The 23,301-nt window shown below is 38.9% G+C and overlaps 1 protein-coding gene across 1 annotated transcript in view; it reads right to left on the reverse strand.

Moving 5' to 3' along the window:
• Positions 1–17,196: 17,196 nt before the first annotated feature.
• nectin1b (nectin cell adhesion molecule 1b) overlaps positions 17,197–23,301 on the reverse strand; it is a 118,937-nt gene continuing 112,832 nt past the window's right edge. The window contains exon 6 of the mRNA XM_051870018.1: positions 17,197–21,296. Coding sequence (XP_051725978.1) covers positions 20,794–21,296 — 503 coding nt within the window. The 3' untranslated portion in view covers positions 17,197–20,793. The remainder of the gene's footprint in view (positions 21,297–23,301) is intronic.

The following is a 23,301-nucleotide window of genomic DNA, read 5'->3' on the forward strand; positions in this document are numbered from 1 at the left end:
AGTATTTCCACTGACAATACATTTAATTAGACTGCATTCTGTGTATACGAGTTCTATGATAAACATTGTTAATATTTTGCAGTTCGACCACAGTTAATAATGCAGTATGTACTGAGAGTCCCTGAGCTCTCTGGGAACAAAGGGACCAGAGTCTGTCAGGGCTGAAGTTTGTTTGCATTTTGCAGGAATCAGCACAGAAGGGCAGCTTGGCAAATCCATGCTGGTAACTTAATCAGTATCGTGGGCTTGTTGACTCTGCAGGTGAAGAGGAGAGGTTAGGCTCTGTCAGCAGTAAAATCACTCCGTACATGCACCACATGCCTACCAATATCTGACTGATGTCAGGCAGGCCAGGAGCACAGGTAAACATATATTGGTACAAAAAACAACAGGTTGTGAACAAAGAAGTGTTTTGAGGCAAATAGAGTCACCGTTTTCACAGGTTTGCATCATGCAATACACAAGAAAAATGATGACAGGGAACAAGATTTTTTCTTTCTTTTTTTTTTTTTTTTTGACCATGTCGCAACATTACAGAGCTAGTTTCTGCCATCTGACTCATCACAAACTGTGTTCCAGAATAATTTTCTGGACAATATACATCTCCAGGCAATGTCTAAAATCCTATGACATACCTTCCTTCCTTCCTTTTGCCAGTCCTGGAAAGGTAATACAGTAACTGATAAAAGAGCCGTAGCAGGACAGAAGGATCTAGTAACCTACAGTTACCTCCATTTGTGAACATATTGCAATTCACTACATTATAAATTAACACAGTAACGTTGCATGGCACATGAACATACAAACATAGTCCAAAAATACAACAAAAAGACATCTGGAGCTCAGCTGTGAGAACAAAATCTCTCTTCCCATAGTTTCAAGGTGAAATGCGGGTAAAGTTGAATGCGTGCACTTTTTAAACATTTAGCAGAGAAATGTATTTTTCTAAGGGTACTCTGAGATTCGGAAGCATGCATGACCAGATCAGCAGACCAGACCACCAAAACATAAATGTTTTAATGTATGGTGTGTATAAACAAACCTAAGAGACTCATAAACTGTTAACTTTTTAGGAAAAGTGCTTTATGTTATCTATTTGTATCCCTCAGAGCTGCTTCTAAGCATTTAATTGCTCAAAAAGGTTACACATAAAAGTTAATAAGCAAATAATGTTTGAAATACGAGAAACAAAAAAGCTTGAAGCAGGCATATATTTTATTGCGCAGATTGTCAAAGACTATCAAAACACTGTTTGAAGAGGCTATGCATTTAATGTTTTAGCAAATCCATATGGTTTTCTAAGAATAAGCTAAATGAACTCATTTTTCTTAATTTTTGCATAAAAGCTTGAAACTTAGAAACAGTGTTTATGTTTCCAGTCAAAATAATTGAATATTTAGCATTGTTTTATGCACATTAGTTCCTGCTTTAACACAAGTCTTGTGCTGTTTTGAAATTCACCTGAAATGTCTTGCTGATACATGCAGCATCATGGAAGGGCAATTTACGAGGTTGCTAGATAGTAAGAAACAGGAAGTGTACATAGTAAACTGTGAAAATAATGAAAGCAAACAAGAGAGATAACATGTACGACTGTCTCCCAAATGTTATGATATGCCCATTCCAACTCGATATCTATATACCCACAAGATCAGTATCTTTTCCGCCTGCTTTGGTGCCTAGATATGGCCAGTCATAAAAGATTGATCTTTTAGAAAAGTAAGAGGAGTGTTGGGGGAATGTTTAAAAGTAATGTGTTACAATATTATGTTACTCCCTAAAAAACTAACTAACTGCGTTAGTTACTTTTTATAGAAAGTAATGCGTTAAGCTGCCTTTGAGCTATGTTTTCTCACCTGGGCTGGGCTTGTTTGCCTTTTTTTTTTTTTTTTGTAACAACAACCACAACAAAAACCCCTTTCAAACCAAAAGAGAAATGAATAACCCTCAGGCTGAAGGAAATGCAAATTTGCACCTGTACAGTAGAGGGCGCAGCTCAAACAAACCTTTCAGCTGTGCGGCCATTCTGGATTGTAGAAGAATGGGATACAGATGAAAAAACTTCAACTGATTGTCTGATTACGAAACTCACATTACTTGCAGCACTGATCTTCAGGGGTGCAAAAAGGAGGCATGCAACTTTTTAAAGCATGTCCTGTAAAGCTCAGTTTTAAACAATAATAACAGATAGGGATATATTTTGTTAATTTATATTCTTACTATCATATTTAAGCAGGTACATGTATAGTTTATCCACACTAGATGCCTTGTATCTCATTTAAATAGTGTCAGCTTCAACCCGAGCTCGGCGTAAGCAGATGTGCGTTTGTCGGAAAACACACAAATGAGGGTAAGTTTACACAAGTGATGATGTACTAAAAATGGAAAGATTCCTCCTTTTTTTGCGTACAGATGGCAATATTGTCAAAATGCACACATATCTGCGTAAACGATTAAAAATGCTATATTATTCATGGCAAGCCAGTAGTCGGCGATGTCACTTGGTAAAGTAACACAACGCGCCTTATAGACTGAACACATAATATGCATGCGCATGACATCACTGTATTCACAAATTCACGTTTTTGTAGTTTACACACTGACCATAACTGTACCGTTTTCAAAAACTTGCACTCTGGAACCCGTTTTCAAAAGTTAGCGTTTTAAGGGCCCCAAAACACAGTTGTTGAGTAAATGAATGGCCAACACGCCTTAAAAGTTTTCCGTTTTAGTTGAAAACTAAACAGACCCTGTGATTGTACAAATTCATTTGAATTAGCCACCAATTCGCCAAAATGTAAAACAGTTCAAATTGCCATAAGAGTGTGTTGGGCAGCTTTCGGTTTTATGGACAACAACAAAGAAATGAGCAGAAACCATGTTGACTTCAGTCTGAGTTTGTCTATATCCACAAGAAAAACAACGGTGTGTTTGAATCTTGTTTGAAATAATCCTTTTTTTAATGCAATCTTTCTATTTGGTGACTTTAATAGTGCAGAAAAGATTGAAACCTGCAAGTAACCCGGCAACAGTTTGTGTATCTTGTGTGTGTATTTAAGGTGTGGTACTATAAATCATACTGTACAGCATATACTGACAGGCAGCGGCTTTTGACATAAATACTCAAAATGTTTTGTTGAAGGGAAACTTCTTTTATGTTAGTTATATTGTACAGTTTTGTTTCTGCTTGCTAAGTAAAAGACAAAGTGAGAAAAAACAAACACTACAGTCTCAAGAGTCTAACACAAAGTCATATTGACATGTAAAGAACCAGAAATGCTTTCTTTTTCTCTCTCTCTCTCGCATACACACTTACTTAAATCTCCCAAAACCAACACACTTTAGAGACTTCTCGTTCGAATCCCCAGCCTACCCAGAACTTTTTTAGCAGAACAGAGGTGTCAGCGATTCCACAGACAGAGGTTTTGAGTTCTTTCTTGGCTGACAGTCTTTAATAGAACAGTAATGTCCAGCTCTTAATGTGATGCTACTGAAGCACTGATTGGACGGGCATGGTGGCTCACTTTCATTTCAAAGATGCCAACCAATTAATCCTCGAGACTTGATCTATTTGTTTGCTCAGCAGCTCATTTACAGAGCTGTAAGTGAGATGCAAATAAACACACAACTAAGAGATGGTGCTCCGATGATAACAATAATGATGGTGCACAAGGCAAATGCATACTCAATTAAACCCTTTCAAATATACATTTATACAAAATTGATAAGCTTCTATGTAAGCTTCCAAAGAGATTAAATAGTTCAATTTGAGAGCATATCGCTTCTCACAACAAAGCACATATTAAATAGATTTTAATACATTTGCTTGTGCAAAACTGCCTGGTGATGCCAGGGCATTTTTATGCGGTTGCTAGGGTTTAGCTGGTGGTTGCCACACCGAATGTGATTGCTAGGGTGTTGTAGATGGTCGCTAGGGCATATATATGTGGATATTATGGTGTTGTGGATGGTTGCCAGGGCATTGCAATGTAGTTTTCAGCACAATGCTCTGCGAATGCTAGGCAGTGGTGGGTGGTTGCCAGGACAATGCTATGTGGCTGCTAGGGTGTTGTAGGTGGTTGCCAGGGTATTGCTATACAGTTGCTAGGGCATTTTGGGTGGTTGACAGGATGTTGTTATGTGGTTGCTATAAGATGTAATGGGTGGTTGCCGGGTCACTGTGATGCAGTTACTGCAGTTTTGCGGGTGAAAGGGTATTTAATTGTGGTTGCTAGGGTGTAGGTGGTGGTAGCCAGGATGTTTCTAGAGTATGTGATTGCTAGGGTGTTGTAGATGGTTGCTAGGGCATTTATATGCAGTGTTAGGGTGTTGTGGGTGGTTGCCAGGGCAGTGCTATGTAGTTGCTAGGTTGTTGCGGGTGGTTGGCACGGTGTTGATATGCAGTTGCTAGGGTGTTGTGGCGGGTTGCCAGGAAATTGCGATGTAGTTTCAAGCACGATGCTATGTGATTGAAAGGGAGTATTGAGTTGGTGCTAGGATGTTGCTATGTCGTTGCTAGGGAGATGTAGGTGGCTGTCAAGGCATTGCAATCTAGTTTCTAGGGTTTGAAATTGCTAGGGTGTAGTGGGTGGTTGCCAAGGTATTGCTATACAGTTGTTAGGGAATTTTGGGTGGTTGCCAGGATGTTGTTATGCGGTTGCTATAAGATGTAGTGGGTGGTTGCCGGGTCATTATGATGCAGTTACTGCAGTTTTGCAGGTGAATGAAAGGGTATTTATATGTGGTTGCTATGGTGTTGTGGGTGGTTGCCTGGGCATTTATATGTGAGTGTTAGGGTGTAGCAGGTGGTTTACAGGGCATTGGTATGTGGTTGCTAGGGTGTAGCTGGTGGTAACCAGGACGCTTCTACAGCATGTGATTTCTAGGGTGTTGTAGGTGGTTGCCAGGACAGTGCTATGTAGTTTTCAGCACAATGCTTTGTGATTGCTAGGGAGTAGTGGGTGGTTGCCAGGACGTTGCTATGTGGCTGCTAGGGTGTTGTAGGTGGTTATCAGGATTTTAAAATGTAGTTTCTAGGGTTTGCGATTGCTCGGGTGTAGTGAGTGTTTGCCAGGGTATTGCTATACAGTTGTTAGGGGATTTTGGGTGGTTGCTATATGGTTGCTATAAGATGTAGCGGGTGGTTGCTGGGTCAATGTGACGCAGTTGCTAGAGGTTTGCAGGTGAATGAAAGGGTATTTTTATGTGGCTGATATGGTGTTGCTGGTCGTTGCCAGGGTGATGATGTGGTTGTTATGGTGTTGTGATTGGTTGCCAGGGTGTTGCAATGTAGTTTTCAGCATGATGCTATACGATTGCTAGAGAGTAGTGGGTGGTTGCCAGGACGTTGCTATGTGGTTGCTAGGGTGTTGTAGGTGGTTGTCAGGGTATTGCAATGTAATTTCTAGATTTTAGCTATGTGATTGCTAGGGTGTAGTGGGTTGTTGCCATAGCATTTATATGTGAGTGTTAGGGTGTAATGGGTGGTTGCCAGGGTATTGCTATACAGCTGTTAGGACATTTTGGTCAGTTGCCATGGTATTGGAATGTGGCTGTGAGGGTGTAGCCAGTGGTTGTCAGAATGTTGCTATGCAGTTGCTATAGGCTGTAATAGCTGGTTGCCAGGGCATTACGATGTGGTTGCTAGGGTTTTGCTGGTAAATAATAAAGGGTATTTATATGTGGTTGTTATGGTGTTGGGGGTCGTTTTTAGAGCATTGCTATGCAGTTGCTATGGTGGTATGGGTGGTTGCAGGGCATTTATATGCGATTGCTATAGGGTGTTGCAGGTGGTTGCCAGAGCATTGCTATGTGGTTGCTAGGGTTTTGTGCATGGTTACCAGGGCATTTCTTCGCATTTGAATCCTCTAGAACACAGGTGTCAAACACAAGGCCCGCGGGCCAAATACGGCCCACAAAGGTGTCCAATCCGGCCCAGGGGATGATTTGAACAATAATTAAAAAACAGTTATGCATGGTCCACCGGCCATAAATCCGAACGGTTATTAGTTTTATTTTGGCCAATATCTATTCTGGACTTGCAAACAAACTGCTTTGCAATCATTTCCCAAACTGTCGTTTGTGTGGAAATATTACGAAGTCTGTAAACAGAACGTTAACACAGCCACATGCTAAATACGGACGCGCCAGCAGAGCAAACACTGTACCAGGCCAAGCTCACTGTTTGTAAAATATAGGAAGAAAAATATGAATATTGAATTGGGTTTTATATGAATGTAACTTAAAAGGGAACTGTCTTCAGAAAAGTTTCGATCTCCTTATAAGTAGCCTATTTTATAAGCGCTGTGCTGCTTTGTGTACAGCGGTAACCAAGGAAATGCTATATCGCTGCTGTTCCACAAGCGCCACCTACTGACAGAGAGTGCATTTGCATTTTCATTTAGTCTGTCTGCTATTTTTGTTTTGTGCAGGTGTCTTATGTAGCATAATTTCACAAAACTATAAAGTTAGACCATGTTGTTTTTTTTTGTTTTTTTTGTTTTTTTTTTTTCTGTAAAATAAAAAGTTATACAATCTAATTTAAATCAAAAACAACTGCTCATGCTCAAAATGCAGTGGTGCCTGTATACCAAATGGCTACGCATATTTTTTGTTTAAGGCCAGTTTTGCCTGTTATAGAACAAATGAACAAAAAAATAAAATAAATGAAATAACAATTGGCAACCGGTATCAAATTTGCTCCAAAAAAATGGGAATTGGCCATAAAAAAAAAAAAAAATCAATAATAAAAAATGTTAAATAAAACATTATTTTAAAAATCGAATAAAGTCTTTTGCAGTAAAAACAAATGCAGTTTTCAAAGATCAATGTGTTTTTTTCTTGCAAATTAATGTGTAGTTTGTATGGTTAATATTAATGTAACTGTCAGCTCACTAAGGTTACATGGTTACATTTTTTTCCCATCCAGCCCTCAACCTACAATTAGTTTGACAGCCCTGCTCTAGAAAATCAGCACACAATTCAATATATGCATGATTGTAGTTAAGTTGTGATGTTAGGGGTTTGTTTAAATGCTATTACTCTAAGCATATAGTAATAGTGCTGTTCACTATAGCAGGCACTATTAATAAAATATGTTCCTGACTCTACAGGAGAAAGCTGACGTGTAAGCTCTTGTGTAGGCAAGCTAATGCCTGTGTGTATTTATCACGCCAGACCAAAGCTTTTCAAATGAAAAGAACTGATGTGAAACATGATATGGCCTGCTGATTAGATAAACAAATTATATGTTTCTTGGATTCATGATGAGATGCATGTGCAAGCATGTTGCCTAACCATTTAAGTACTTAGGATCTGAATACATATTCTAACAAAGCAAAGACTTTAAATATCATATATGAAAATTAATGATTTTATAAAATCATGGCACAGTATATTTTTTTTGTTACAGTCACCATAATTAAGCTCTTGAAATGAGTATTTGACTTAACAGAATATTTGGAGTATACTTGGAGTATTTTTCCTCCAAGTTCTACACTGTAAATATTATATAAAACAAAGAAGTACAGCATATGCTATACTGATATGTCTGAAAATATGCTTTTCTGATTTCATTTCATAGGAAATCTCTTTGGGGAATACAAAAAATTACTAAAACATGAAGAATGACTGTTCTGATGTTTTTGCAAAGAGCGCTTGTTGTTCTTGTTTTATTTTTGCACACTGGCTAGCTTTCATGCTTTCAGCTCTATTCCCTTTATCAGTTCATAAAAGATAAAAGCATTTTATCTTCATAGATATATTAGAATCTGAGTGAATAATAAAACATTTTTATTACAGTATTTGTTCAAACTACATTAAAAAAAGTTTATAAACCACACAGACACCAGTGCTCACAAACCATTATTTATTTATTTATTTTTTTTTACATTAAATTGTATGAAGACAAAGGACTACTTTTTTCTCTTAGGGTTGGAGAACCAGTACTGCAGCAAAAAACATACACTATTCACCGAAATGACTGTTATTTTTATATACCCAATACCCAATTCTCATTATCGTAATGCAAAAATGATAAAAAAAAAAAATAAAAAAAAATTATAAGAAAAGTTAAAAGTGAGTGAATGCCTTTAATTTATGCTGATTTAAATGAAAATGAAATGTTACAGTAAAAAAAAAAAAAAAAAAAAAAAAAAAAAAAATATATATATATATATATATATATATATAATATTAGTATTAAAGTAATTGGAATGACCAATTTTATTTCTTGACATCTTATGCAGTTTTCCTGGGATCATTTAACCTGGGATCATTTAACTGTTTTAAAATAAAGTTTAGAAATAAACGACACACTGATTAAGAAATTTCCAGTGAAACAAATTAAATGCAGACAGAGTTTTTACACCACTGTGATCTTAGTCATTTTAAGGGTGTTCCCTCAGCAAAGGCATTGTGGTTTTTTTAAATATGTGAAACTACGTGCCTGGATAATAAGCATATGTTTCATAACATAATTTTTCCTCTCTGGTACAATATGGAAATATTTCAATTTGTCTCAACATGAAACACTGTATACAGGGAATTAATATTTTTGCATAATCCATGTAGGCTGAGAATCTGAGTAGACTGTGGATCAAATACGGTTCTCTTTAGCTGCATGTATAATGTAAAAGTCTGTCTGTATATTTTATGTGAGTTAGAGTGTCTGACAGCATGTGTACATGGGAAGCTGTCAATCCCCTCGCTTCATAGGAAGAAGCAAATAATGCAGAGGGATATCAGAGAATGACCAGATTTACTGCCTCATAATGTCACTTGACATTCTGCAATGAAACACATCGTGGTTTTTCTGCCATAAAAAGAAGAGAAAAAAAAAGTCTGTAAGTGCAAACCTCTAAGCAGAAGCCAGATTAATGAGACTCGTCTTGTCTTAAGTCAAGAAGTGCCTCTCTAGAACCAATGATAGTTTCACACAATGATTATAAATTACACTGACAAAACTGTGTGATATTTGGCACCTTCCATAATAGGGTACTCTTGTTTTCACGTCCCTTTACTTTTTCATCAAATGTTCAGTGATGTGTCAACCTCATAACAGCAAAAAATTTAAATGAGCTGTTTTTGATTTTGCTGATTTTGTTTTCATTTTATATGCAACTCTTTTACCATCATTTTGGCATGAAGCTGATCATCAACTTTCTCTGTAAATCCAGGCTTTGATCCTGAGTTAATGGAGCGCACGCACATGAAAGTGTGACATCTGTAGCCAATCACATTCCTTAAAACATACTGTAGAGGCGCTGCAATTAATAATTCTATTGACTAAATTATAACTTATAAACTTATAACTTCATTGTTTACTCTGGTATATTTGTTTATCATTAATACATATATACAGTATGCTCCTGAAAAGGATACACTGTTAATTGTGGTCTTATCATAAAATAATGTCTTGGGTTATGACTGTAACCCTTGTTCCCTGGGAAGGGAACGAGACACTGCATCGTAATGACACTCTGAGGAATGCCTTCGGTGTGAATGCGTCTGAGGCACGTGTGAAACTAGTTCAATCCTGATTGGTGTTGCATCATGACGTAACCAGTGACGTGGCATGTGACGGCATACACAGAAGCTACAAAGGGACGCTGGCACACAATATTACTTGGCGCCATGCCAAGTAATGCCTGTCCAAGTGTGAAACTGTCCAGGCACAGCTTAGGACGAGAGCACCTGTGTGCCTGGTGTAGAATGAAGGTGCAGACTATAAAATCTCATTAACGTATGCGGAGTGGCCCAGCCCGCTGCATCACATATGTCCTGGAGGGAGACCCCTGAAAGCAGGGTTTTAGAAGATGCCATGCTTCTAGTAGAATGAGCCCTTACGGCCAAAGGTGAAGGCATACCACTCACCTGGTAGGCCAAAGAAATTGCCTCAACAATCCAGTTGCTGATTGTCTGCTTGGAGGCTGGGGATCCTTTCCTGGGCAACCCAAAGCATACTAATAATTGGAAAACTGCAATTGATGCGACGTACACCTTAAGTGTGGATGGGGTAGGACCAGCAGAGAAGCAATCTTGGAGGAACTCAAGCAGTGAAGCCACTGGGCAGTTAACTGGGTCCAACCCATGATTTCTACACCAAGAGGTGAAAACATTCCACTTTAGGCCATACAGTTTCCTCGTGGATGGAGCTCTAGAGTTAAGTATAGTCTCGACCTCTCTAGCTGAGAGATCAGCCTCTAGGTACTGGCCCCCCTCAGGGGCCAGACCCACAGTTTCCACAGCTCTGGTTGAGGGTGATATATTGTGTCCCTCGGTAGGTCTCTCCTGAGGGGGAATCTCCCATGGAGGGCCTGCCAGCAGTGATATGATATCTGAGAACCACACTCGGGCCAGCCAGAATTGGCTACCAACGGATCCTCTGTAGAACTCACGGGAGAAGAGCAATTGGGGTAAATGCGTATTTGGCATCCAGCCTCAGCAGGGCCGGAGAAGTGAGAGAGAACCACAGCGAACAGTAAGTTGTCTCTTGAGATATGAGTAGATCAACTTCCGCTGGGCCAAACCTCTCCCATATCGACTCCACTAACTCGGGGTGGAGTCTCCATTCCCCAGGCCTCCCAAATTCTCCCAAATTCTGGTCCCCAGGGACACACATTGCTCTTAGACACAAACGTGTCCCCTGGGACCACAGGAGAATATGGTGCACCAGTCTGCAAATAGTGCGTGACCTCAGACCCCCCTGATGATTTATAGGAGACCACCAACATGTTGTCTGATCAAACTAAAACGTGGTGGCCCCTGAGGTCTGGGAGGAAACTTCTCAGAACCCTTAACACAGCCAACATCTCCAGGCAATTTATGTGCCAAGAAAGATGATGGTATCCCCATAGACCCCTTGGGAAGCGACCATCTATGACCCTGTGAGGGATGCGTCTGTCGAGACGATTTCCCGGCGACACGGTGCTCCCAGCACTGGGCCTTGGGACAGAAACCAAGTCTTCTTCCATATCACCAGGGAACAAAGGCATCTGCGCGTAACCCTGATTGTACGGAATGGATTTCCCCTCAGGGAAAACCCCTTGGTTCTCTGCGAGGGTGTCAAAATTTTTTGTGTTGAGTCTCAGCCCCAGGCGTTTTATATGGCGAAGGACGACATCTCGATGCTGAACTGCCATCTTGTCAGACTGGGCTAGTATGAGCCAGTTGTCGATATAATTCAACACACAGATGCCCTGAAATCTCAGCAGAGCCAGAGCTGCATCCATTAATTTGGTAAATGTGCGAGGGGAGAGAGCTAGGCCAAACGGAAGAATATTGGAACGCTTCGCCCCCAAAAGCGAACTTCCTGTGTGAAGGATGGATGGAAATGTGGAAGTATGTGTCCTTTAGATCTATCGTGAAAAAAAAAAAAAAAAGTCCTCGGACCTGACCTGACTCACAATAATAGGAAAAGTCAATATCTTGAACCTGAATCTCCTCAAAGAACGGTTCAGATGTTGCAGATCTATAATGGGATGCAACCCCCCATCCTTCTTCGTAACAATGAAGTACTGGCTGTAGAACCTGGACTCCCGCTTGGGAGGAGGAATGCGCTCTATGGTCTCCTTCACCAAGATGGAGTGAACTTCCTGTTCCAACATTCAATCCTGCTCTGGGTCCAAGGAAGTCCAGATCACCCCTTTGAATTTCAGGCGGCAAGACCCGAACTGTAGTCTGTAACCTTTCTCTATAGTGCGCAGGACTCACTGAGACACATTTGGGAATCCCTTCCATTCCTCAAAAAAATAAAATAAATAAATAAATAAATAAATAAATTTAAAAATTCTAGGGAAAACTAACCCTAACCCTCAAGGCCAACCTTGGGTGCTTTGTTTGTGTTGAATTTGGAACCCTAAAGTGGAGGACTGGCAGAGGATAACTGAAGTTATCCGCATGGCCACAAATTTTTCGTGTGGACACTGCAGCCTGCATTTGTTGGAAACCAATGTGTCCCAAACATACTGGATGGTGGGATATAAACATCGATTTCCTGAGGGCTCCGCGGAGGAGCGAATCTCGATTGCTTCCCCCCAGGGCCTGAAGCTGGCATCAGGGCCTCTTGCTCAAAGCCTACTTTTCAAGAAGAACAGTCCTCAGATCCGTTTTCTGTGCTGAAGACTTTGGGTGAGAGCACTGCTTGGAGCCCTGTGATCTTTGAAGTGAGGCTCACTTAGCAACACTCTTTCTGTTGTTGTCGGTAGGAGGAGCTCGATGACGGCTGGGGTTGCTCCCTGGCAGCAGCCCCCTGGGAGCCCGAGGGGTGAGGCAGATAATTTTTAAATGTGGCTGACTGCTTCTTCGCCTCCTGGAACCTCTCGACGACCGAGTTTACGGAGTCGCCCAGAAGGCGAGAGTGGGGAATCAAGGAGGACAGCTACTGTCCTACTTCTCCTTTTTCTGTTTTTTATGAATTTGTGTCACTGAGATAATAACTCCTGTCTAAGGATGCACAAACACCAAATAAGACACAGAAGCTGACACTATTGTGTGCCTGCATGGACGCCATCACATGCCATGTCACTGGTTACATCATAACGCAGCACCAATCAGGATTGGACTAGTTTCACGCATGCTTCAGGTGCAGTCACGCTGAAGGCGTTCCCCAAAGTTCCCCAAATTTGTTTTCATCTTATTTTTTCTTACAATAACTTTGTCTAGTCATTTTATTTGATCATTCTTTTTTTTATATATATATATTTTTTTTACAATAACTTTGTATGATCTTTTTGTTTGATAATTTTGTCTTACAATAACATATCTGATCATTTTATTTGATCATTTGTCTGATCATTTGTTTGAACATTTTGTCTTGACAGGCATTTCAGTCAAGAAGACCCTCAGGTGAGGATGAAAGTCCATACATTCAAAAAAAAAAACAACAACAAAAAAAAACAAACCTTTAAAAATATCATGGAAAACCAAAGTGGTATTGAAATCATGTGACTCAGAATAAATAAATAATTGTATCATTATATTGGCTAAATTATAACGTATAAACATATAACTTCATTGTTTGCTCTGATATACTCGTTTATCATTAATACATATGTACAGTATGCTCCTGAAAACGTTACAGTTAATTGTGGTCTTATCAAAAACTGTCAGCTAAACAAACAGTAGAGAGCAAAGAGTACAGGATGTGTTCACTGTGTACATATCGTGAACCCGGTTAAACTGAAATTATAACACTTGCATGCCATTTGCACAATCATAAATTCAAAAGCTGTCTAATTTGACCTATCATTAATATAAACATTATTATTATAATTATTATTATCATTTTATATTTAATATCCATATGCTGACTATGATGTGCAGTGAATAGCAACTTAAATTTTGGTTTGTTCCTCACGAAAATCTACAAAACGTCATGAGGGTGAGTACATGTTTTTTGTGTGAACTGTTCCAAAGACTCATATCAAATTCACAATCTTACTATGACCCTGGCTGTGCCGTTCATGGGAGAGTCTTCATGTAGCCAAATTCTCTTTCCCTGCACTGCTGAGTGACAGCATGGACGTTCGCTCTGGAGGGAATGAGGCTGATTCCGTATCATTTAGGCTTATCACGAGTGAATATGCTTTCAAAGGCCCGTGGGGCTACAAAGAGAGCTTTGAGGAGACGGACAGGGACAGCTGCTCTCCAGGAACCCTGGCAAGCAAGTCTGCACTCTCTCGTTCCCATCTGCGAATGCTCTTTCAGGGGTGGTTTAACTGATCAAGGGCTGAATTTAAAAGCACTGGATGATGGAAAAGTAATTGCCCTCGCTGTGAAAATAGACCATGCACGTTGTATCACTTATTCACAGTGAATAAAGAAAAAAATATAGTGCTATATACATTTTTTTTACCTGTGATTTCTAAGTGAAAAAAAAAATAAATAAAAATAATAATAATAATAATTTGAATTGCTCAATAGAATAGATCGTTTTGCGTGGTAGGGAGGCCACATCCAGCTGTTACCGCTATTGGGTTTTGGAGCTTATAGTTGCATTTCTATTTCATACAGACAATTTTTATATTTATATCATAAATTTTACAGACAAAAGCTCTTAAAAGCCGTGTCAAATGCAAGAGTAACAAGCCATTTATGAAAGATAATGTGAGAATAATTTTATGCAGATTTATCGATATTCATACATTAGATATTTGTATGGGCAATAGAACATATAATATCAATATATTGACAAAATCTAAAACAAAAACCATTCTTGGTATGAACAACTGTTCAGAACTGACATTTCTGGATTGCTGCAGGTGACCAAATTCAATACACATCCGGTAGCGTCACTCTAATTTAATAATGGAAGAAAATGATGGAGACAGTTCTCAAGAAATAACAGAATCATTTCAGCAGGGACTTTTAATCACAATCTTAATTGCAATAAAAAAAAAAAAAAAACGAATTGTTTATTCTAATTTATTAATAATAAATGTTACTGTTTATTGAAAATACGTGTATTTTTAAAGGTACACTATATAACTTTTGGCCCTCTAGCGGTTAAAAAACAAAACTGCATGCATTTTGCAGAAGAACATTGTTTTGGTTGTGCTTTGGCTCTGCATGACTGTGTGGATGAACATAGTTATCCTACTGCTCATAAAAAAAAAAAAAAATCACTACTAGGCTTAAAAGATATAACCAGTTTAGATGGAATCACAGAAAGGATATCAAGCTGACTATCTGAAGACGTTACTGTAGCTATACCCATTAATAGACACGGAACTTACTTGAAAATAAATTCCAGCACAGCGCTACAACAACCATATTGAAATAACCCTTCACAATAAATATTGCTTTACAATTAACTCAGTTAGAGAGCTACACATGGCAATTTATGTGTTCAAAAAAATACCTTACCTTTTGAGTAATAAAAACGGCATCTCCACATCACTTTTGCAACATTTTAAATCCATCAGTTTTCGCCATCTTGCTATCTTACGCTATCTTTTTTTCTCTGTTCAGAATTTCTTTTTTTAAACAGGTGATTCCCCGGAGGTTGGAGATTTAGCTGCTTCAAGTCAACCTATGCTGCTTTCCCAGTAGCCAGAGCAACTTTTCTATATTTACGGATACACGTATGTGCGAGTGACATATGTACACAATTTTCCACAAAAACCATTCTGCTAGGTCGAAAATATAAATACTTATAATAGGCTCACCATAGTAAATCAAGGTAAGACAAAAACACATTTTGGAAGAAGGATTGATGACGGATTGATTCATTATTTAAATTTTGTTACTTTCGAACAAGAAAAAGTTACATAGTGTACCTTTAATCAAATTGTTTTTGATCACTTACATGTGGTCACTCTAACACACAGCCTCTCGTGGCTTATTGCTTTAATATAATCAATACTATTCTGTATGAGTACATTATCACAAGTATATTGTACAGTTATTATTTTTGCAGTTTTGGTAGATAGTTTGTTACTTTTCACATGCCACTTTGTAATGAAGCAAACTAAACTAACCTTGATCCATAATCCCTGTTGTTGTTGTATTTATTTATTGTTTATACTGTACAGGGGCGGAATTTGGAGGTCCATTTCAAACAAACAGTCTGAGCACAAAATGACTGATTTATTCAGGGACAAAGCATAAGTGAGTGAGTCGTCGAGTCATTCATTAGAATGATTTGTTCAAAAATGTGGATACATTCAGTAACCAAACTGAAACTGTGTTGCTCAGAGATGTGCAATGGCTCTACTGTTTGGAACTATTTTTGTTGGCAAAATAGAGGAAAAACAGACAATACTGACAATATTGTGTCTAAAATGTAAGTCACCAAATAGCCTATAAACATTGTTTATTGAATTGTTGTATAAAATCAATATCACATTTGCAAACACGCTGATATTCGGGAAAACAGCACTTTTGCTAGTATGATATTGCTTTTAAATATTAAAAACAAGAACTTATATGGAGACTTTTTTTCCCACCATATCTTGGTTTTTGGAAGCATTTTTATTAATTTTGGTGGCATTTTTGCCCCCGTTAATTTTCAAAAAATGTTTATATATATATATATATATATATATATATATATATATATATATATATATATAGGCTATATAAATCAAAATAATTAAATCAAAACAATTAATAATAGTCACTGGCCACGTTCACACAGCAGCAGAATGTGGTAGTCAGTCCTGTATTTGAGTCCTTAACATTACATTCACACACAGTACAGTTATTTATGGGTGTGACAACCACATTTTATAACCGAACTCACACCCATAAATTTTCAGGACTCACAACCGCATTCTCTGAATTTTCGCGCTATGTGAACGGAACCGTACTGGACAACTAGTTGTCTGTCACGTCATACAGTGCGAGAGAGCCTGTGTTTTGTGTGTGGTTTCGCTTTCGGTAACTTACAGCGATAGAGATATGAGCTGTGCGTCATCTTAAGGTGTTAGATCCAATCACTGTTTTCCACCGGAGCGGCCCCCGTCAGTTTTGTGTTGCTTTTCCAAATTCAAATACCGTGTCATGCGCGAGACGTCGCAAAGGACGCAACATGCGAGTGCAACGGTTAAAGACTCCGGGTATGGCATGTTTACATGCTGCTGTTGGTTAATGAAGTTTGAATGGATACACTCGCGGTTCAATTGGTCTCTTGTCATGTCAAAAGTGATGAGACTTTTCAGTTTTATGAACGTCGCCATCTTTAATATTACGTTGGTCACTGTCGTTATGGGTACTTATTAAGAGAATACCGGATTGACTCTCGTTGCACGTTCATACAGACAGTGTTCCAGACGCTACTGTAAGTTGCTGTGTGAACGGGACATTTCGAGACTCACATCTGTAAGTAAATGCGGTTGTCAATCCCCAAAACGTACAGTGTGAACGTGGCCATTATTGCATTATTGTAAGAAGACAACACATGAAGAAAAACGTTCAAATAACAATAACAAACTTAAAATAACATTGAAAAAAAAAAATTTTTTTTTTGAAGATTTAGAGAATAAAATTATAAAATAATATTTTGAGTATGCTCTAAATATAGGCCTTTGTTGTAAAATGGTTAAATATGACAATTAAAATTAATTAAATATTAATTCAAATTAATTAAAAATTATTATACTAGATTAAATATTATGACTATCTATATATAACATGACACTAAAACACTGTTGCATAATTGTGAAGTGTAAAGAGAAGATAACAAATAAAAGGATCTTTGAACATTGAAATCATTTAATGTTTTAAAGCAAATACAGTTTACTTCACTGGGTCAACACATGTGAACAATATATATATTTTTTCATATCATTACCGACCTCAGCAGACATACATTCACACGGCTGCATGAAGACAAGATCTTTCTTTATGTTTTTGTTTTTTTGTTTGTTTGTTTTGTTGAAGTTATGTACAAAGTCATTGTAATGCATCATCCCCACATCTCTATACAGAAACCATTAACATATCAAAACCTATCTACCTAAGTCAATGTCAAAGTAGATTTATGGCAATAAGCTATACATCTCCAGCCGTCTGAGCGGTCTAATTTGTTTTCTAGTTCAGTTTGCAGTCAACGTCCAGACTTGAAACTCCACCACTTCTGTTCCCCCTACATACAGTAAACCCAGCTATAGTTTCCAAGGTACATTATTTACAGTGGAATGTCAGGCTTTGAAGTGGGCAGTTAGAAAGACATAAGACTCTGGAATGAAAAATCTAAAATCTTTATATCTAAAGAAAATGAGGAACATATAAAAGAAGGAATAAAAAGAAATATTTTGTCTATAGAACAATATATAAAACAAAAAGAAAACAAAACAAAAATCTAAGTATGCCCATGCTATTTAACATTGCTAGAAGCCTCAACATCAACTGATCCTCCAAGAAAAAAAAAAAAAAAGACAATAAACCAAAAAACGCAGCTGATACGGGTCATGAATATTAATTGTAGTCAATTGAAATCTGTTATTTGACATTTAAAGCCACAATAGCTATTTGGTGAATGGATAACTTGTGCTTAGCTTGAGAAAATAATAATAAAAAAAAGAACCCTTAAACTGACAAAACCCTAGGGGCACATTGTCAATGAAAGAATGAGAGAGAAATGAAAGCGATATGAAAATAACTACATATAAAATTATGTACTAAATAAATTTCTGGAACAAAAACTTGTGCTTTAGCTGAAGTGATGCCAGTCTTTTCAATGATGGCCTTGATTAAGCAGCAGGTTTCCAGTTGTGAGCTGGTTAACAAAGTGCTGACAGACCAGCGATGTGCTGCTTTTTGTATTTTTGTCATGTCATATGAAGCAGAGAGATAATATTTCTATTTATGAGGGTTTAAAAAATCTGGTAAAAATACAGCTTCTATAATACTCGAAGTCCAGGCGATGCGCTTTCCACCGCGCTGGCCAACTTCTGTAGATTCATATGTTTATCATGTCAATGTCGTAAAAATGTACAGTGAGGGCAGACAAGACACAATAACTCTAAAAAAGAATAAAAGAAAACAATATGTACAGGATTCAGATCTAAAAAAAAACCATAAAACCTTACATCTCACACATCATAGGCACTGCAATTTGTATAACGCTGCACATTGACCTTACTAAGCTAAAATACAAGGTTTGCTAAGCAACAAATGTACAGTTAATCATCATGTGGTCTGTTTTAGGTCAAATCAAGATGTGCATGGGTTACCATTAAAGTTTTTATTCATATGTAGCTTAGATGTTTGTATATTACCCTCATGGGTTGGACCACAAGGAATCTGCGGCTGCAAGTTCTAGTTTGTTTATTGTGTCGATTCTTTTGACAATGGCTTCATCCACCAAAAAGAGTGTGGTACTCCTAGCTTTAATGCAGAAAAAAGCCTTCAGATTCTGTGTGGACCTGCTCATGGGCAAGAATTCTTTAGTAAGTGGCGTTCATCTGGAGTGTCCTCCATTTATAGGTCCTCCTGGATTGTCTATGTGATTACAGAGGTTCAGCATTCTAATCTCTCGTCTTGTACAGTGTCCCGTTTAAGGCTGGCAAGAGAATTAAATATTTAATGGACAAGCCATGTTAAATTCCACTAATGCATTTTTTCTGTAGGGTGATATGGATGCAGTTAGGGAGGTTATTTGTCTCTGGAAATAAAATCCTTTAGTGGAAAACTGCCCACCCTTTCACAAACACCAAACCCTGATGCAAAAAGTGAGAGTTGAACCAAACAAAGAGTGATTAAAAAAGACACACATGCATTAAAAAGGCCTGAATGCTTAGTACATTTTGCAGCCAAACAGGTGTCAGTATCTTTATGAACAGCCATTTTATTTATTTAAATACATACTAATTTGTAGCCAACAGATCTGCTCCTTATAGAGGATCAGGAAAGATTTGGAAAGGATTCCTGGCTTCGCAGCAGATCCTGTGGTTTCAAAGATCCAGCGGTACATAACAAGCTGTCTGTGATGCCCAGTTGCTGCCATGTTTACCTCTGATTTCACTTTGGCTTGAGACTTTTCCGCAATTTCATTCCCATGACCCATGCCTTTCCCGCTACCTGCTCTTGGAAAAACTTCTTCCATCAAAAGGCTCTAAATGGTGGTTGACAATCCCATGTGGAACTAAACATTAGCGTTGAACCTGTTCATATTTACAAGATCTTAAAACATTTTGACCACTCCACATCACCAACTCTAAATAACAAACACCCTGTCTTTATAACAACACCACATTTTACAGGATTATCCTTTTGCGTCTTAAGAGTTTCAGAGGAAATGGATTTTGGAAAGCATCGCAATGAAAACACTACATGTGATGGCACATCCGAGGTGGATCTATGGATGGAGACTGACTAAGACTGGCATGGAGATTGAGGGGCGGGTGGGTGGGTGTAGTATATCTGTCTAGGCCCCGTTCGGCATGCTTGACTGCAGTGTGCATATGACTAACGCTGCAGATGTGTTCCTCAGCTCTCAGCATAGCCGGGTCTTAAAATAAATACTGTTTTTGGAGAGCAGTCAGAACCCACATGCTTTTTTTTCTCCCCCATTGAATTGTACGCTTTCAGGCTATGCCACATTTTCGGACCCTGTTCGTTAGTTCTGAACCTACATTTAGGGTCCTTTAGGATGTTGGAAGCAGCGTTTGTGCCAAGAACTGCAGAATTATGTTTCCAATAAACACAATAGTGTTAATGTGACCTTTGACCTCATAATGACACATGACTACATGACTATTTAGTTCCACATTTTCTGGTAACCAACACTCCATATAAAAAGCAAGACTATATAAAAATGAGCAAAACTATTAATGTAAAAGCAATGGTAGTATGCTAATGAGATTAAAAAAAGACAAACAATAAAAAAATAATCGTACATCCAGTGTAAGACTTTCACAACATGATCAGCAATATACCCCTTTCCAAAACAGTTACAGTCTCTTTTTATACATTTAATACATTTATAATAACAACAAAATGAGACAAAAAGGATAATACACTGTAATATTTTCAAGCGACCTGCCTGTCCAGCCTTACTGGATGTTGATTGGCATCAGTCAGTGGGAAAACTTCTTGCTGTTGCAGCAGGTTCATCTAAAAGCATGAGGATGTGCAATGATGTTGACGTGTTGATGCTGCAAGCTATTTTTCTACAGCTGTTTTCGATGGACTCTGATGGGGGCGGAGGTTACTGGGTCAGGGGTGGGATGTGCAGATAAGGATAAACACATGGAGGGAGGGTTCTAGTGATGGAGGTGGGTGGGTGTGGTCGGATGCAGGAGAGGGCAAAAGGTCGTTGATCTTTTTTCCGTGTCGTTGCATGCCACTCTACACGTACCACTCTTTCTTTGAAATAACAGAGCCGTCGGTTTGGGAGACCATGTCGTCGGCGATCTCGGGCTCGGGGTCGTACTGGAAGGCGAGAGTCCGTTCGTCGTAATCACGACTTTCGCCTTCATCTACGGTGAAATAGGGTCTCTTCAAATCCTCAGAGTTGCCGTCGAAATCTCGATCGCCGCCCTCGAAACCGCCGGGCCCGCTAATTTGAGCCGGCTTCTTTTCATCGTCCGAGTCGTCGGGGTACTGCAGGTTCTTGGGCATCGGAGGATGGGCAGGCACGCCACCGGCCTTGCTGTATCCATTCCCGAACACATGTTTTTTGGTGCTGTAGTCACCTTTAAAGGTGCGCTGGCGACGTCGCAGGAAGAAGACGAGCAGCCCAATGGCGGCCACCAGCAGTACCACCCCGCCAACCGCGCCGCCAATGGCAGCGCCGGAACTATGCGGCTCCGGTGGGATCTCACGGCCATCAGGTGGGAAGTTAGGGAATTCTGGGTAGGAAAACACAGATGGAAGGGGAGAGTGTGTCAGTGCTCTGGTGGGAAGGAGGTGCATTTGTGCAGGTGCTCATTTTTGATGAGGAAAGGAATATAGGGGAGGAGAAACAAAAGGGGAGACAGGAAGGAGCCCCCGCCCCATAACCACCAACCCACCCTACAAATCCAACCCATTAGGACGGCTTCACATAGAAAAGCAAGAGCTGAAAGTTCAGTCAAAGCATGCGTTTTATAGAAAGAACACAAGAATAAACACCCAAACCATTTTGAATGAAACAATAATGAACAAAAGTCTTGAATCTTAGAGCTCCTATACACTAGAGCAGGGGCGTAATGTTTCCCATTGGCATATGTTTTTGTTTATTGGTTGCACCACATGATATTGGTTTCACATACAAAAGTAGGATAAGGACAGAATTTGATCTGTGGAGGGTACGTCTCAATTGGATTGACTACATTTATATAGTTTACAACCCATTCTATCTCCCAAGGTGTCAAAAACTGAAGCATGGTCAATGCCTTGCGCATCAATATTAAGACTCTAAAGGTACCTATAGAGATCACTATATCGACAAACTAGGAAATCTATTGCTTTCATTTGCTTGCCTTATGCGTCAGATGACGATAATTTCCCGTGCCCTTCATGTCTGTGTGGAACAATGGAGTTCCAAGTTTGTCAATATAGCGACGACTTGGGTTACCTTTTGGGCCAGATTTACTAAACAGGGCAAATTAGCGTGAGAGCGCAATTCCAAAAAAGCGCCGATGGGAGTGAAAAGCTCTGCGCGATCTACCGACGATGCACACATTAAAGAACACAGACGCAGCCGGATCATTTCCATAATGACTAACGCAATCTACCAGTTAGTGTCTGGTTTAAGACATGCTTTTTTTGGGTGGTAAATAATGGTGCAAACACCAGTAAATTGACAAGTGCAAACCTTAGTAAATCACCTTAGAAAATCCTAACAGGAGATTTTTTTAATGCTAAAAGAGGGTTTACGTTGGCGCAAGCTGTTAGTAAATCTGGCCCTTAGCCTCTTAATAATGACACAAAAGGCACTTGACCATTATTTGATGCCTTGGGAGTGAGAATGGGTTGAATATTAATAGGTGGTTTGTGGACCCGCCACTCAAATCCCATTGATGTTGCAGTAAATGTTAAAATTTTCTTTAACTTTAGGTTGCTTTACTCTTGCAAACTCTTGTTTTTTTGTTTTTTTCTTTATGTCCTTGTGACACACAATCTCTATTGAAATCGATGGATTTGAATCATTATATGATAGCGAAAACTCTAGTGCGTAGGTGCCCTTGATCATTTAGGTTATTCACTGTAGCACTTTAATCTGTCTGGAAGTAAAACTTGCGTTTAAAGTAACAATCAGCAGCGATACACTCATAACGATAGACTAGACAGGTCCACAAATCTGATTTACCTCAAAAATTATGATTCAACATTATGAGCACAGGTTGCTTGCATTTGAAGCTCTTGACCTTGTTGGCTTACATTCAATAAATTTCATAGCATACTTTTTTATTCTCATTCATGAAATATATGTATTTCTTTTTTACTCAATGATTTAAATGAAGAGCCCTAATGCTGCAGGTGAAAGGCAAACCAAGCACTACTGTTTTCAAAAGTTCATAGCATCCTTCTAACCAGTGATGTGGTTTTTATAGTCATGCTGGAACATGAATCCCCAGCAAGGCTACTGTACATGGTTACAGCTGACATACTGGTTGTGGTTTTGTTTTCAAAGCACATAAAAGACATGCATCCAACAGAAAGCAAGTGACACAGCATGTAATAAGCCCATGCAAAAAGTCAGTAAGCCATTTCTTAAAAGTACCCAAAGCACTGCGATTTGCAAACAGCAATTAGAGTTGGAGAAGAAATTCAAACACGCTCACACACATACACAAAACCGAGACGCGCAACTTTTTCAGCATCGGATCATTCACAATTGCTGGATTAACAGCTTATACGCTTACATGCGGT

This window comes from Ctenopharyngodon idella, chromosome 18 (genome assembly GCF_019924925.1).
Source record: "Ctenopharyngodon idella isolate HZGC_01 chromosome 18, HZGC01, whole genome shotgun sequence".
NCBI classification, from domain to species: domain Eukaryota; kingdom Metazoa; phylum Chordata; class Actinopteri; order Cypriniformes; family Xenocyprididae; genus Ctenopharyngodon; species Ctenopharyngodon idella.